Source organism: Leptonychotes weddellii, chromosome 7 (assembly GCF_054177405.1).
Source record: "Leptonychotes weddellii isolate Sample4059 chromosome 7, ASM5417740v2, whole genome shotgun sequence".
Taxonomy (NCBI): domain Eukaryota; kingdom Metazoa; phylum Chordata; class Mammalia; order Carnivora; family Phocidae; genus Leptonychotes; species Leptonychotes weddellii.
Window position 1 is genome coordinate 99,932,363 of NC_138375.1, and position 16,605 is coordinate 99,948,967.

At 39.4% G+C, this 16,605-nt stretch overlaps 1 protein-coding gene across 5 annotated transcripts in view; it reads left to right on the plus strand.

The window, feature by feature from the left end:
• Positions 1–16,605, plus strand: part of DEPDC1B (DEP domain containing 1B) — an 81,877-nt gene that overhangs the window by 24,127 nt on the left and 41,145 nt on the right. For all 5 annotated transcript variants that reach the window (XM_006727971.3, XM_081826838.1, XM_081826837.1 and 2 more), the window contains exons 3-5: positions 10,092–10,227; positions 14,301–14,428; positions 15,315–15,445. In XM_006727971.3, coding sequence (XP_006728034.1) covers positions 10,092–10,227; positions 14,301–14,428; positions 15,315–15,445 — 395 coding nt within the window. The remainder of the gene's footprint in view (positions 1–10,091; positions 10,228–14,300; positions 14,429–15,314; positions 15,446–16,605) is intronic.

Genomic DNA, 16,605 nt, shown 5'->3' on the forward strand with positions numbered 1-16,605 from the left:
CCCCTCAGACACTTTATGTTCCTGATACATCTTCAAGCAGTATGGAGAAATATAATCCTTTGCAGTTTTTCAGCATTTAGGTGATACGGTATTATGTACCACCGCTGGTCTTGAACAATATGTTGAGTGGGTACAGAGCCCAGTGGAATCCAGCCAGTTGTTACGGGTTTCCCCAACCCAGGGCTTTCTTGGGAACCAGTCTCAGAGAGGTCAGCTCCTATAATAATCACTCTCAGCCTGGCTTTTCTTCTGCAGAGGCTTAGGTTTACTAAGGCAAGGAGGCAGGCTGGCAAAAGCTGTAGACGCTGCAGGTTTCTACTGATGCTAAGGAAACAATTTTAGCGTATATTGTGGGAAGAACTTTGTCTTCACATTTTGTCGTTTATGACTCACATTTATTAAGATTTATAAACTTTTTCTTGCAGTTTAGATGCCTTAGAATGTTTTTTATTGATTAAGTAATAAATTCTAATTTGTTTCAAGTAAATTCACCAGAGGATAGTAATTCTGGAATGGTTTATTTTTTAAAAGATTTTATTTTCAAGTAATCTCTACACCCAACATAGGGTTCAGACTTAACAACCCTGAGAACAAGAGTTGCATGCTCCATGGTGACCCAGGAATGGTTTATTTTTAATTGCTTTTTTCCAACCCAAATTTGGCAAGAGGTGACAGTACGAGACCTGGATTGTTGTGTTGGATGATTAGCTGTGGCTGATTCCTTTTCTGGTCTTATTTTATTCAGTGTGCAACTAGATCTTTTTTTTTTTTTTTTTAAGATTTTATTTTTATTTATTTGGCAGAGAGGGAGACAGCGAGAGAGGGAACACAAGTAGGCGGAGTGGGAGAGGGAGAAGCAGGCTTCCCGGAGAGCAGGGAGCCCGATATGGGGCTCGATCCCAGGACCTGGGATCATGACCTGAGCCGAAGGCAGACGCTTAACAACTGAGCCACCCAGGCGCCCCACAACTAGATCATTTCTAAGGGACCTTACAATTTTGGAATTAATGATCATAATGTTAGGATTTAATTTAGAATTCTAAAAGCAAAAACAAATGTAGTACACTAGAGGGAGCTCTGCTCTTTTAAATGTTCTCATTTGTATTTAAAAATATATCTCGTACAAGAGTGTATACACTTTGTCTGAATGATTTATATAAGAATAACAAAGTCAATACCTGTTTACGGACAATTTGTATCATCTTCTCCAAGAGGTCATCAATATCCTGCCTTCTGTGTTAATCATTTCCTTGCTTCTCTTTATTGTTTTAACACTTATGCTTGTATCCTTAAGCAGTGTATTGTTTTGGCTTTTGAATATATTTCAACTGATCTTTATATAACAGATATCAAAGAGTATGTATTCTTCTCTGACTTGTTCTTTTATTTCTCATGATTTTTGAGATTCATCCATGTCGATGTATATAGTTACAGTATTTTCTCAGCTACTTTATATTCTGTCAGTATACCACAGTCCATTTATCTGTTCCCCTCCCACTGGAGATTTGGGTTGCTTTCATAAACAATGCGGCCATGAGCATTTATGGACATGTCTCCTTTTGCACATGTGTAAGAGTTTCTTCAGGTTACCCAGAGTTACATAGAGTGGAATTAGTTTAGAGGATATTGCATGTTCAACTTTACTAGGTAACGCTAAAGTGTTTTCCATAGTGGCTACACTAAGTTTTATCCCAGTAGTAGAAAACATTTGATATTGACTGACTTAATTTTTCACCAATCTGGTAAGTGTGAAAATGCTTGTGATGTTATTTGATTACTCATGGATCAAGTGTTTTTGTATGTTTATTCATCATTTCTGATTCCACATCTGGAGATGCCTGGTTCATGTCTTTGGCCTTCTTCTATAGAATTTTTTTTTCTTATAAATTTTTAGGAGTTTAAATATATATATTCTGGATATTAATCCTTTTGTCAATTATTTGGATTGCAAAGATCTCCTGGTTTTGTTTTTTGTTTTTTGTTTTTCATTTTATTTATGGTGTCTTGACAAGCAGAAAAGTTATTTTATTTTATTTTTTAAAAGATTTTATTTATTTATTTGACAGAGAGAGACACAGCGAGAGAGGGAACACAAGCAGGGGAAGTGGGAGAGGGAGAAGCAGGCTTCCCGCCTAGCAGGGAGCCCGATGTGGGGCTTGATCCCAGGACCCTGGGATCATGACCTGAGCCGAAGGCAGACGCTTAACAACTGAGCCACCCAGGCGCCCCAGAAAAGTTTTTTTATTTTAATGTAAAGTGAATATGTCAATCTTTTTTTATACTTTGTGGTTTTTGTGTCTTGCTTAACTGGAGTTCTTTCATTACTGAAAGTCAGAGAGATATTTTCTTATATCATATTCTAAATTTCATGGTTTACCTATGATTTTTATTCTTGGTGTGAATTTGAGATTGTTCTGGTTTTCTGTTTTTGAAAAACAACCTGCCTCAAATATGAATGGCTTAAAGCATTTTATTCTGCTTATGGTTTTTGTGTCAAGAATTTAGAAAGAGCTCATCTGGCAGTTTGCCCATTACCCATAAGGCACTAGTTGGGCTACAAAATTCACTTTCAAGATGACTTCTTTCTCTATTCACGGATGTAGTTGGTGCCTTTGTGCTTCTTGGCCCCTCTCTATTTTTACATGGGGTTTGGTCCTCTAGCACATCTTCACATGGGTTATGCTTTTTGTGGCATGATGGTCTTAGGGTGGTCACTATCCTTACATGGTGGCTGCCTTCCAACCATTCTTGGTCATGTCCCAAGAATGAGCATCCCCAAAGCAAGTATTTCCAAAAGGCAAGAAGAGAAAACTACCAGGTAGCTAGGAACTATGCCTAGAATTGGTAAAGCGTCACCTCTGCCATGTTCTATTTGTCAAAGCAATCACAGGGCTTGCTCACATTTAAGGGGGTAGAGAAATAATCTCATCTTGTTGAGTTTTTGACCTCATCAAGGTCACTTTGGGGAAGAGTCTCATTGGGGAAGGTTGGGCAATGCTGTTGTGGCCATCCTTGCAGAATGCATTCTGGTTACAGTGGCATTCATTTGCAAACTACATTCATCCCCTGTATCATGACTCCCCAAATATATCCCATTATGGGGTCATATAAAGCAATCATAGGCCCATAGCACTTCTAAAATGCAGTTGAACATATGTCTGCCATTCCTCGATTAGGGCATAGTTCTGCTTCTTGTGAGTGATTCTGCATGGTTCCTGGCTCTTCCTCCTGGAGTCTTGGCTCTGCATGCTTTGTCATTTTTCCTTTTCCATAAGAGATGGCCCATGTTTGCAGAGGAATAGCTTTCTCATATACTTCCTGGTTAGTGAAACTTGAGATTCTTGACTGTTTTTTGCATTTTGAACTGTTTGATTTTTAGTCCAAGTAGGTGGTGATTCTGCTAGTATTATTGTCTTAAAAATGCTGTGGCTTTTCTATGAATTTTATTGTGGTTTATTCCATTAGACAAAAGTCCCACATATGTCTTTGAAACAGGCTCTTTTTTGCCTGGGCTTCTTATGAGTCTGCTCTGGTCCAACACCTTCAAAATTCTTAAACTCTTAGTTTAACCAAGATGGTCTGTAAGGTACTGCCTTCAATCTTTTTGAGGTTATAGTAAAAGTCTTTTTTTTTTTCTTTTTTTAAAATTTTTTGTTAACATATAACGTATTATTTGTTTCAGGTACAGGTCTGTGATTCATCAGTCTTGCACAACTCACAGCGCTGACCATAGTATATACTCTCCACGATGTCCCTCACCCAGTCACCCCAGTCCTCCCACCCCCCTCCACTCCAGCAACCCTCAGTTTGTTTCCTGAGATTAAGAGTCTCTTATGGTTTGTCTCCCTCTCTGGTTTTGCCTTGTTTCATTTTTCCCTCCCTTCCCCTATGATCCTCTGTCTTGTTTCTCAAAATCTTCATATCAGTGAGATACTTATCTTTCTCTATTGACTTATTTCACTTAGCATAATACCCCCTAGTTCCATCAACGTCATTGCAAATGGCAAGATTTCATTTTTTTGATGGCTGCATAATATTCCGTTGTATGTATATACCACATCTTCTTCATCCAGTCATCTGTTGATGGACATCTAGGCTCTTTCCATAGTTTGGCTATTGTGAACATTGCTGCTATAAACATTGGGGTGCAGGTGCCCCTTTGGGTGACCACATTTGTATCTTTGGGGTAAATACCCAGTAGTGCAGTTGCTGGCTCGTAGGGCAGCTCTATTTTCAACTTTTTGAGGAACCTCCATACTGTTTGCCAGAGTGGCTGCACCAGCTTGCATTCCCACTAACAGTGTAGGAGGGTTCCCCTTTCTTTGTATCCTCGCCAACATCTGCCATTTCCTGACTTGTTAATTTTAGCCTTTCTGACAGGTGTGAGGTGGTATCTCATTGAGGTTTTGATTTGGATTTCCCTGATGCCAAGTGATGTTGAGCACTTTTTCATGTGTCTGTTGGCCATTTGGATATCTTTGCAGAAATGTCTGTTCATGTCTTCTGCCCAGTTCTTGATTGGATTAGTTGTTCTTTGGGTGTTGAGTTTGATAAGTTCTTTATAGATTTTGGATACTAGCCCTTTATCTGATATGTCATTTGCAAATATCTTCTCCCATTCTGTCGGTTGTCTTTTGGTTTTGTCGACTGTTTCCTTTGTTGTGCAAAAAGCTTTTTATCTTGGTGAAGTCCCAATAGTTCATTTTTGCCCTTGCTTCCCTTGCCTTTGGCGATGTTTCTAGGAAGAAGTTGCTTCGGCTGAGGTCAAAGAGGATGCTGCCTGTGTTCTCCTTAAGGATTTTGATGGATTCTTGTCTCTCACATTTAGGTCTTTCATCCATTTTGAGTCTATTTTTGTGTGTCGTGTAAAGAAATGGTCCAGTTTCATTCTTGTGCATGTGGCTGTCCAATTTTCCCAGCACCATTTGTTGAAGAGACTGTCTTTTTTCCATTGGACATTCTTTCCTGCTTTGTCGAAGATGAGTTGACCATAGAGTTGAGGGTCCATTTCTGGGCTCTCTATTCTGTTCCATTGATCTATGTGTCTGTTTTTGTGCCAGTACCATGCTGTCTTGATGATGACAGCTTTGTAATAGAGCTGGAAGTCTGGCATTGTGATGCCGCCGGCTTTGCTTTGCTTTTTCAACATTCCTCTGGCTATTCAGGGTCTTTTCTGATTCCATACAAATTTTAGGATTATGTGTTCCATTTCTTTGAAAAAAATTGATGGTATTTTGATAGAGATTGCATTAAATGTGTAGATTGCTCTAGGTAGCATAGACATTTTCACAATATTTGTTCTTTCAGTCCATGAGCATGGAACGTTTTTCCATTTCTTTGTGTCTTCCTCAATTTCTTTCATGAGTATTCCTTTTTTTTAAAAAATTTTATTTATTTATTTATTTTTTATTCTTATGTTAATCCCCATACATTACATCATTAGTTTTAGATGTAGTGTTCCATGATTCATTGTTTGTGCATAACACCCAGTGCTCCATGCAGGAGTATTCCTTTTTTTATTTTTTTAAGATTTATTTATTTATTTTAGACAGAGAGAGCACACACGTAAGTGGTGGGAAGAGCAGAGGCAGAGGGAGAGAGAGAATCCTCATGCAGGCTCCCTGCTGAGCAGACTGATGTGGGGCTTGATCTCATGACCCTGAGATCATGCTGAGCTAAAATCAAGAGTTGGCTGCTTAACCAACTGAGCTACCCAGTCGCCTCAGTGAAAGTCTTTTATAGCTACATGTGACTGCCCTCAGACCATGTTTTACTAGAAACATCTTGAATTTGATATTGGTCGTAAGGCCATTTTTACTTTGAGAACTTTTTGTTGGGGTTGAGATTTGGGGATGAGAAATAGTTTTGTTTTTGAATCAAGTCATGGCTCCTTTGTATTTCCTCTAGATTTTGGTTAAAAACTGAAGTGGTCCTTTTTTAGTTTATCTCTGTCTATCCATACCTTGTTATCGAGGCTAAAAGAAACCAGTTGGCATTTTCAGCATTCATCCTGGAAAACCCCTTTTCCAGATCCTCCTTTTGTGTTTTCCTTGTCTCGACAGGGGACAGTTTTGACTGAAATTGGTGCCACTATGCAACACAGATCTTTTCTACAGCCTTCAACCACAACTTCCTCACAGCGCTTCCAGGCTTCCCCTAACAAGTCTTCCTGAGCTCTCCGGCCTCCACTCACTGCCTGTCCTGATAGAAGTGCCCCACATTTCTGTTCAGCTTCTCTGTGGTTGTGTAACAAAACTAGGTGCAAACATGGGGCTACAAGCAATCCTTGTTATTTTTACATAATTTTGTGGGTCAGGAATTTGAGGGGGCGTCTTAGCTGGACATTGCCTGGGCCTGCTGAAGCCAGAACATCCACCTCCAGGATGACTTCTGCACGCCCAGGTCTGGAGCTGAGGTGCTCCTTGAGCTCAGTTTCCTTCCATGCAGTGTCTCATCTTCCATGGCCCCTTTTTGTGGCTTAGGCGTCTCAGCATGCTGCTCTCGGGGGCGTGGCCCCTCTGTACATGATGGCTGGTTTCTAAGAGGGAGCTTCGTGAGCCGAGTGGGAGTTCTCAGAGGCAGGAAGTGCATTCTAGGCCGGTTAAGGGCTAGTGCCCAGAACCGGCACAGTCTCACTCCTACCATCTTCTAGTTACCAAAGCAGTTGGAGAGGGCTCACCCAGACTCAAAAGAGGAGAGAAACACACGCTAGCTCTTGGTAGGGTAGTGGCAAGACCCCTTGCAGAGGAGCATGGTGATGGGAAGTGCCCGTGTGAAGGATCTTTGGAAGCGTGCTCTGCAGCAGGGATGCAATTTCACGTTTCCCCAGGGGATAGCCAGGCGGACCAGAACTCTTTACTGAACAGTCCATACTTTCTCATTGATCTGTAATGTCTTTTCTGTCACAAATCAGGTTTCTGAAGAAATGTGTATGTTTGTTTTCGATTGTCCTTCTAGGCCCATGATTTTTCACCTGGGAGCCATTTTGCAGGTGACAATGTCTGGAAATACTTTTGGTGGTCACTCTTGGGAGGGTGTGCTATTAGCATCCAGTGGATGGAGGCCAGGGAGGCTGCCGGCAATGTGCAGTGCACGGGACAGCTCCCCCCACAACGAGAATTATCCAGCCCAGAATGTCAGCAATGCTGAGGCTGTGTGAGTCCATGGTCCGTGCCATCAGAGCTGCCCTACCGTATTATCTGAATGAGCCTTGATGGCTGGTAGGGCAAGTCTCCTCACTTTGTTTTTCTTCTTTAAGAATGTCTCGATTGTTTTTGGCCTCTTGCATTTCCATATCAATTTTACAATCAGTTTATCATGTTTCATAGAAAATTTTATATTTTGATTGGAATTTCTTAAAGATTTTATTTATTTGAGAGAGAGAGAGGGAAACAGCATGAGAGGGGAGAGGGTCAGAGGGAGAGGCAGGCTCCCCGCTGAGCAGGGAGCCCGATGTAGGACTCGATCCCCGGACTCCGGGATCATGACCTGAGCCGAAGGCAGCCGCTTAACTGACTGAGCCACCCAGGTGCCCTTGATTGGAATTTCTTTGTAAGTATATATCTCTATGAGGAATACTGTTGTTGATGTTTTACTATTGAATATGGATATTGAGTCTACTTATTTACCAACATGTTGTATCTCTCTATCAATTTACTTCATTAATGTCTTTCAATAAAGTTTTATAATGTCCTTATTAAAGGGCTTGTATATCTTTTGTACAAGATGGTTGTTCTCTTGGCCAGTTAGTTGGAGGCTTTTAGTAAGTTGCTTTCCTCTTTTGGGCCTTCATTTCTGTAAGTAAAAAAAATGTGACATTTGGATGAGATCATCCCTGACAGGCTTTGAAGCCTGAGATGACGTGATTAAAGTATTAAAATGACACGGAAAACTTTCAGGGCACACAGTAAAAGTAGTCCATCAGGGGGAGCTCTTCTGCATTTCGTCTCTGGCCAGACTGCTGTGAAGATCCCACACTGGCTAGGGATAGCTACACACGTTATGGCAGAGACCTCCTCGTCCCAGGGCGAAGGAAGAACGTGGCTCCCTGGTATCTCTTCAGTCACAGTTCTCCACATAAGAACTTCTGCTTTGGTTTTGGGAAGGTATTTCTTGTTTCTGGGTGTGGGGATACAGGAAACACATTTCGAACCCAGGAGAACATTTATGGGTCATCCAGTATAATCCCTTTATTTGACAAATGAACCAACTTTGACTTAGAGACACTGTTACTTTCTAGAGGACACATAGACTGTTCGTGAGAGAATTAGGGCTGGAACTTAGGTCAAATTTTCATACTTTAGTTGAAGGGGTTGGGAGGGTAAACAGTGGGTATCAGTGGTGGGCTGGGGGTAGGGAAGGTGTTGAATTTTTAAAGAGCTGAAGGATGGGTGACCTGTGATTTCCCTGGACATGTTTGCACAATTATATGTGAATGTGATAGAGTGTGTGTCCCCAAGTGTGTGCATACATGCTGTACTTTGGTTGGCAGTAGGACTTCTGTTGTGATTGTTGGCTTCTTGGAAATAGGATTGGACTTCTGTAAGCCAGCCTTCACTTAAGAGGTATAGTAACTTTCACTGGCTTTAGAGATTTATTTAATTTGTATTTTGGAATTGTTTGGAAATACCTGCCTTGGCAATTTGATTAAAAAATTTAAGCTGTCTTTCAGTTTATTTATCTTTAACTTGATTTAATGATTTCATTTTTTTCTCACTGACTTTTCAAATAAAGTGGAGTTATTGGATATTCTTTTCAGAGAAGATGAAACTCAACTTCTCTTCATTAGCCATCCTTTTTCAAGTCTATTGTGACTCTTTTTGAAATGTTCCTCCATAGTGCTTATTATATGTGATTCTCCTGATTCACCTCAGTACACACTTTTTTTGTAAACTATAGACATTTTAAAAGTTATTTATTTCTGTATGCATTTAAGAATAAGATCTTTATCATTTATTTGGATTATTTTTCCTGTGGGTATCATGGATAAGATTTTAAACCTTTATTTTGGCTTAAATAAATAAAAAGTAAACTACCTATTGACTTTCATGTCAACATTAAGAAGGAGAGTTCTTGTGTTACTTTTTCAAGGCAGTGCAATCTATCTTTTTCTAACAAACTAACAGAAAAAGATCCTCTGAGGAAAATGTGTATTTAACTACCTTTCTGTTGTTCTTTATCAGATGTGGTCTAGAACAGTTTAAAGATTAGATTGTATTTAGGCTTCTCTGTGTTAGTCCAAGAAGTGATGGTGCCAAGGCCTTGGAGAGGTAGGATAGAGAAGGGTATAAAAAGGCAGAAGAAGGACATTGGGCAGCTCTCACCTCCTCCAAGACTGAGGCTTCCATCTCATTGTGAAGTGTTCCATATTCAAGGGAAAGAGGATTGTATTTGAAATAGATATAAAAGGCTAAAAGATTCTTGTGCCAATATACTCTTCCTCAGCAAGTATCACAGAGGATTAGTCTGTCCATAATTTCTGTTTGCATATGTACCATCTATAAATTTTGGAGAGAGTTGTGAGGCAGTAAGGATTGCGAGCTGGGTGAAAGAAATGGCTTGCCCTAGCAGCCTGTTAAGAACATCTATAATCGTGAAAATCATTTGATAAGAGAACATATTCTATTTATATCATAATTTGTCACATGTTTGGTTCCTGTGTTTATGTGATAGGTGTAATGAATGAACATTGAAAAAACACATATGGGGGCGCCTGGGTGGCTCAGTCGTTAAGCGTCTGCCTTCGGCTCAGGTCATGATCCCAGGGTCCTGGGATCGAGCCCCACATCGGGCTCCCTGCTCGGAGGGAAGTCTGCTTCTACCTCTCCCACTCCCCCTGCTTGTGTTCCCTCTCTCACTGTGTCTCTCTCTGTCAAATAAATAAAATCTTTAAAAAAAAAAAAAGAAAGAAAAAAGAAAAAACGCATATGTTGGGTACAGTGAGCCACGTGTGATAATTTGAGCATGACCTCATTATCTGAGGTTTGGAATTATTATATAAATTCTCAAGGATAAAAGAAATGGGAACTATTGTTAAAATATCTGTGTCTCCCATTGACTACAGTAATAGAGATTTCCTCCTTGGTTTTTAGATTTCCTCCTTCCTCACCCCTGAAACCATATCCAAAGAAGCCTACATACCAAAAGGATGTTATTAAATTTCCGGAATGGAATGACCCCCCACCAAGCACTTCACAAGAAAACATCCCAGTGAGGCCAGTTGTGATGGTAAGTGTATTACTAAAAGCTGGGCAGGGAGATGGGGGTGGAGTGGGGTGGTGGCCGTGGTGGTGGCTGGGGGCGGGGCTAGCAGCCTCCAGAAGTAGGAAATGGTCTGTGAACCACCAGCCTTAGTCTACTTCTTTCTATGAACAATGGTCCAAAAGTACTTGAAAACAATATCTTATGTGTCAATAGCTGACAGAACAGTAACAAGGAAAGATTAGCTGTTGGACCTTTTCTCTCTTTCCTGCTGACATTTTGACTGAATACATGGTAGATATTTTTCATAGGTTCAGACCAAGCAGGTTTCTGTGGCAGCTCCCTCATAATCTCCTTTTCTCCTGTGTTCTAGAAGTTACTCTTCTCGCTCTTTGCATCTTCTTGAATTTTGTTCTAATTATTACCGGTTGAGAGTGAGAAGGTTAGGGTGTGAAGTATTGTGGAATGACCCCTAATAATGAACAGTTAGATTCTGCTAGTTTGGAGAAACCTAAGCTTAATGTAGAATAAAGTAATTTTGGGGGGTACTTTTACCTTAAAATATTCCCGTAGAAGACTACCATGATTGAGGCAATGCTAAAAAATAAAATACAGGGGCGCCTGGGTGGCTCAGTCGGTTAAGCGGCTGCCTTCAGCTCAGGTCATGATCCCAGGGTCCTGGGATCGAGCCCCACGTCGGGCTCCTTCCTCAGCGGGGAGCCTGCTTCTCCCTCTCCCTCTGCTTGCCACTCCGCCTGCTTGTGCTCTCCCTCTATCTCTATCAAATAAATAAATAAATCTTTAAAAAAAAAATAAATAAAAAATAAAATAAAATACAGAGAGAAACTTTCATATGGCAGTTTTTAAGAATTGTACCCACACCAGTATTTTAAATTAATCTAGTTTGATAGATGTCCAATTCATGCTTTTATTTGCAAAGATGTGATGTAAACATTTTTAGGCAATTTAATTAAAAGAAAAAGCAACTTTTTTTTCCTAAAGTGGTTGTATTTTCAGTTTGAAGAGAATAATAGTTAAGAAGCTTAGGCTTTTGGGCACCTGGGTGGCTCAGTCGTTTAAGCGTCTGCCTTTGGCTCAGGTCATGATCTCAGGGTCCTGGGATCGAGCCCCGCGTTGGGCTCCCTGCTCAGTGGAGGGTCTGCTTCTCCCTCTCTGCCCCTCCCTGCCCAGCTCATGCTCACTCGCTCTCTCTCTCTCAAATAAATAAAATCTTAAAAAAAAAAAAAAAGATGCTTAGGCTTTATCAAAGATAATTCAAGAAAAACAGTGGCGCCAGTGACAGAAATAGGGACTCCATAGGGCTTGCAGGTTTGCAGGATGACGATGAATTTTGTTTTAAATATGTCTGGTGGTAAACATGGTCTGTATTAAATGGAGGTATCTCACAGGCAGATGGAGATAATGGTCCCGGAACTTAAAGGCAAGATCATTAACTTATTCATTCAACAAATATTTATTGAGTGTCTGCTGTGTACCATGCATTGTGTTAGCTCCACAGATACAGTTTTAACTCTAAAAAGGCTCATAGTCTAGTGAAGCATACAATACAAAAATAGAGAACTAGAAAACAAAGTGGAACTACTTTGGGTATTTGAGGACTTTTAATTTATTCCTAATGAGGAATACTTACTTACTTAAGGTCTAGTTGATAGTTCCTGTCCCAGAGAAAGTTAAAATGTAAGCTCCATGATGTCAGGGACATTTTTTATGAACATTTGCAATTCAACATCTAACATGGCCCCATTGGTAGAGTGGTTATTCAACACGCATTTTTTTTCTTTATAAGGTCATCTAGTGTTGTTTGTACGAAAGAGATAAAATCCTGTGTTAAGTTAATATGTATGTATGTCATCAATATAGTAACTTCCCTTTTCTATTCCACCTGGTTCTATGAAGTTGTAATATTCCTGGTGTCATCTGTAGAACCAAGTACTCATTAGCACACTTTAATGCTCCAATGACAATGACTTGTATCTTCTGTTTTCATTTTCTAATTTTCCAGGAGCCCTGAAGTGGTATACCAGTGTCCTAGATTCATCAACCATTTTCTCCTAAAGCTTATCATTTCTCTCGTCATCTACCTGTGTCTTGTACTTCCCTCTTGAATGAAGTGGGAGAGGTTTGGGCTCCCTGCTCATTGTAATTCCAGCAAAGCTTCGGCTGCCGCTTCTTGAGCAATGTCCAAAGGAAGAATGGCAGAGCAGGATCTGTTTCCCCACTTGGTCCTTGATGTGGGTTTTAGAATGAGGAGGTTAATGGTCAATAAAGAAAGAGTTCATCTTTCTTGAAGAACTTCAGCTCATCATTCATTTCTTCTATTTTACTTTCCCTGTTTCTATCTTTGCTTCCTCTTTGCTTGTTGGTTTTTGTTTTTGTTTTATCCTGTCTTTTCTCTTGCTTCACCGTTTATACAAATAAAAAAATAAAATAATAAAATAAAACTGTTGTGTTTGCTGAGGGGCAGTACAGTGTGGAAAGTAAGATATTGGATTGTGGAGCCAGAGTGTTGGGTTTGGATCTTGGCTCCTCCATTTACTAGCTATTTGAGCTTGTTTCTGTGTTTTATTCATTGTGCTTGTGTCTCAGTTTTCTTAATGGTGAAACTGGGATGATAATAGTACCCTCTGGGGCAGGCTTGTTGTGAGAATCAGGTGAATTCATATCTATAAAGCGCTTAGAATGGTGGCTGGCACACAGGTGTTCAGTAACTGTTAATTACTATTGCTGTTATTCATTTATTTAATAGAATTGTTTTCAGGCGGAGACAAAGGAAAATAAATTACTTATGGTATCATCCAGAGAGAATTAACATGAACACTTTTTAGTGTATCCTTTTTTCCATACAAACTTTTAACACAAAAATGGGATCCTGTTGAGCTTTTCATCGCCTGTGTTCTTCACTTTGAACAGTGTGCTTAGCTTATTTTTTCATGTTATTAGACATTTGACATCATATTTTAATATCTGCATCTTGTCTAATATGAAAGTAATGTATTTTATTTATCCAGTCCTTTACTGTTAGATATATACTGTGTTTCCAGTTTTTTAGGAGACAATGTAATGAGCAATATCTTTACAGATAAATAGTTGAATATATCCATGGTCTGTCTTTTTTTTTTTTTTTTTTTTAAGATTTTATTTATTTATTTATTGAGAGAGAGAGAGCGGGAGCATGAGGCGGGGGAGAAGGAGAGAGAATCTCAAGCCCAGTGCGGAGCCCAATCCAGGGCTCGATCTCACAACCCTGAGGTCATGACCTGAGCTGAAACCAAGAGTTGGACACTTAACTGACTGAGCCACCTAGGTGCCCCCATGGTATTTCCTTAAGATAACTTTTGGAAGTAGGTTTGCTAGGCAAATGGAACAGTTTATATGCCTGCCTTCAAAAATGAACACCTAATTTAGATACTTTAAATAAATTCACAAATCCACATGGTCTTTAACTTTCTTTTGTAATTCAATAATTCTCCAAAAACAAAATCACAAAACAAATTTCTGGCTCTGTTTTTCCAAGTGTATTAGCTTTTTCTATAAAGATACTTTTGTAAAAACTCTTATAGAATATATTTGTAAATGATTGTGCTGTGGAGCTCTTGTTTTTCCTGCTTTCTGCAGTAGCCTAAGATCTGGGGGCTGCTCATTGACTTTGTACTTATTTGATCTTTGCTTATAAAAAATAGAGAACTCTTGGAAGTAATAGACTTTAAGTTTGTTTTAAACAATTACTCCATTTGGACAGTGTGTAAATAGGATAGGTATTCTTTGACAATTTTAATTCTGAATTTTATCTCATGGCTACTTCATTGATTAGTTGGAATTCCCAGAGGGAAAAAAATAGTCAATGTCATGTTTATTGCCATCGTTCTTTTGTGATTTATGAATACTCATTTATAATGTGACCTCATCCTGAAGGGTTATACTCGACTTCTCTGTAGTCTGTGCAAAGAAAATGAGTTCATATTTCCAGTTATTATTTTAAATCAAATTACAAATAACCAAGTCAAAGAAATTTCTGATAAAATCGTATCACTGTCTATTGAAATGTTTGTTCTCTTTCTTTCGACCCTCCGCCCAACTAGACCTCCGAGATGTGGTTCAAGAGGCACAGCATTGCCATCGGAGAGGTGCCAGCTTGCCGTCTCGTCTACCGCAGGCAGCTGACAGAGGCCAACGTAGAAGAGATATGGAAATCCACGACATTAGCATAGTACGTGCGTTTGATGTTAATGAGCACTTTCACTGTTTTCTGTTTTGCTTCTCTACCACTCTCTGCATATTGAATTTTCTGAAATTACGTCTTAAAACCTGAACTTTGTATTATTTGCAACTGAATTCTGGAAATTTTCTATTGTCATTTATATAATAGTTAAGAAGAGAAATTTAAAAGTTCTTCAACTTTCTAGTAATCCTGCAGTTTTATGTTTAATGAAACACAGTGGTAAATTTGGTCTCCTAGATATTTGGCATACTACAGGTAATTAAAGTAAATGATGTTATATAGCAGTTTTTTTTCCCCTCACAAACATACTATTAGCAGTTTCTCATCATTGGATAAGCTGGTTTTTGTTTTTATAATATCTATACCTATGAAATCATTTTCTTGGCATTCAGGGTGTTATGTTATTAAATTAGTGAACCAATCTGTTAATGGCCAAAAGGTCTTTTAAGTTTGTTTCATCATATTCAATTTCTAGCCTTTTTGCCAAGATTGGATAAAATGCATGAAGACAGCGCATTTTATTTATTTATTTTTATTTAAAATAACGCATTTTAAAGATTGATCTTTTGGGGCACCTGGGTGGCTCAGTCTTTAAGCGTCTGCCTTTGGCTCGGGTCATGATCCCAGGGTCCTGGGGATCGAGCCCCGCATCAGGCTCCCTGCTCAGCGGGAAGCCTCCTTCTCCTTTTCCCACTCCCCCTGCTCGTGTTCCCTCTCTTGCTGTCTCTCTCTCTCTGTCAAATAAATAAATGAAATCTTAAAAAAAAAAAAAAAAAAAAAGACTTTCTAAAGATTGATATTTTACATGCCAGGTTTTTGGGTAATACTGATTTTTTTAAAAAGTAATTAATTTAATTATCATATATCTTTCCAGTTTACAGAAAGTCCTTGGCCTGGATTCTTTGGAAGAAGTCTTAGACATTAAACTGGTCAACTCCAAGTTCATCATCCATAATGTGTATAGTGTGAGCAAGCAGGGAGTTGTCATCCTTGATGACAAGTCAAGTAAGTCCATAAAAACCATTCTGGTCCCCTTTGACCCACTGTGTTGGCTGTGCAGGTCCATCAGCTTCTTTTTTGATCCTTCCCTAAACCCTCAATAAATGTACCTTCTCATTATGTATAGCCTTGTCTCATTTCCTCATGCCTTTTAAATAATTGTGTGGATTAAGGAGGTGTCAAGGAAAGGTGAACATCCAGGAGTCAAAGCCTCAGCACAATCCATCCAGAGGCTAGTTCAGTGTTAGCCACACTGGGCATTAAGTGGTTCTGTATTATTCACAGAAAAATCCCTGAAAAGTAAGTTTAAGACCTAACTGAGTGCTTGAGTCAGTTTGTGACTGACTGGATCTTGGAGATTGATTTTAGGTTTCAAGTGGGTCTGATTGATTTTAGGTTCTCATTGACCTTTTCATATGGTGTCTCTGTGGTAGATTTTCTGGGATGGTCTTGATTTATGTCATTTTTTTTTTCTTGTTAATAAAGGTAGGCCTTTAAATGCTGAAGGTGCTTTAATTTTTTTATTCCTTTTCTTCCAAGCCAGTTTATAAGTCAGGAAAAAAAAGACATATAGCAGCTGCCTATCCTGGGTTTTTTTATTTGGAAAAATAAGAGCATGGTACCTGTAGTGGGCCAGAATCCCCAAACTGATTTTAAATCTTTCTTCTCTTAAATTGGGGATGGGCCAGAACTGGATGGGTTTTTTGAATGGTTCTTTCTTTACTTCCAACCCTTGATTCTGGGAATAGCTGGAACTAGAATGACATTTGGATGTGGGAAGATGGTGTAGTACTTTTGGGTTTTTATAAATTATTATTAAATTTAGGGCTGGGGACTCCTGGGCAGCAAGATAGAACTCTACCCGAAGGAGCCTGAGCAGTGTGAGAGGGAAAGAGGTTTTTCTAGGTCCCAATTCCTGACAGGAGCAGAATGTGTCTTTGAAACTTGAGACACCTCCTCTTTTATGTAGCCTCTGTATTGGGAATGGATGGTATCAGGAAACAAATAAATTTGTGACTTTGTGAGTTGTTAGGTTATTATCAACCTACACGATTAAATTACATAGAATGATGGGGCTATTGCCTTTGAAATACGTCTAAAATCCTTCCACATTCTTTGAGTAGAGCAAACATTAATACTTTTACCTACTGGGGCGCCTGGGTGGC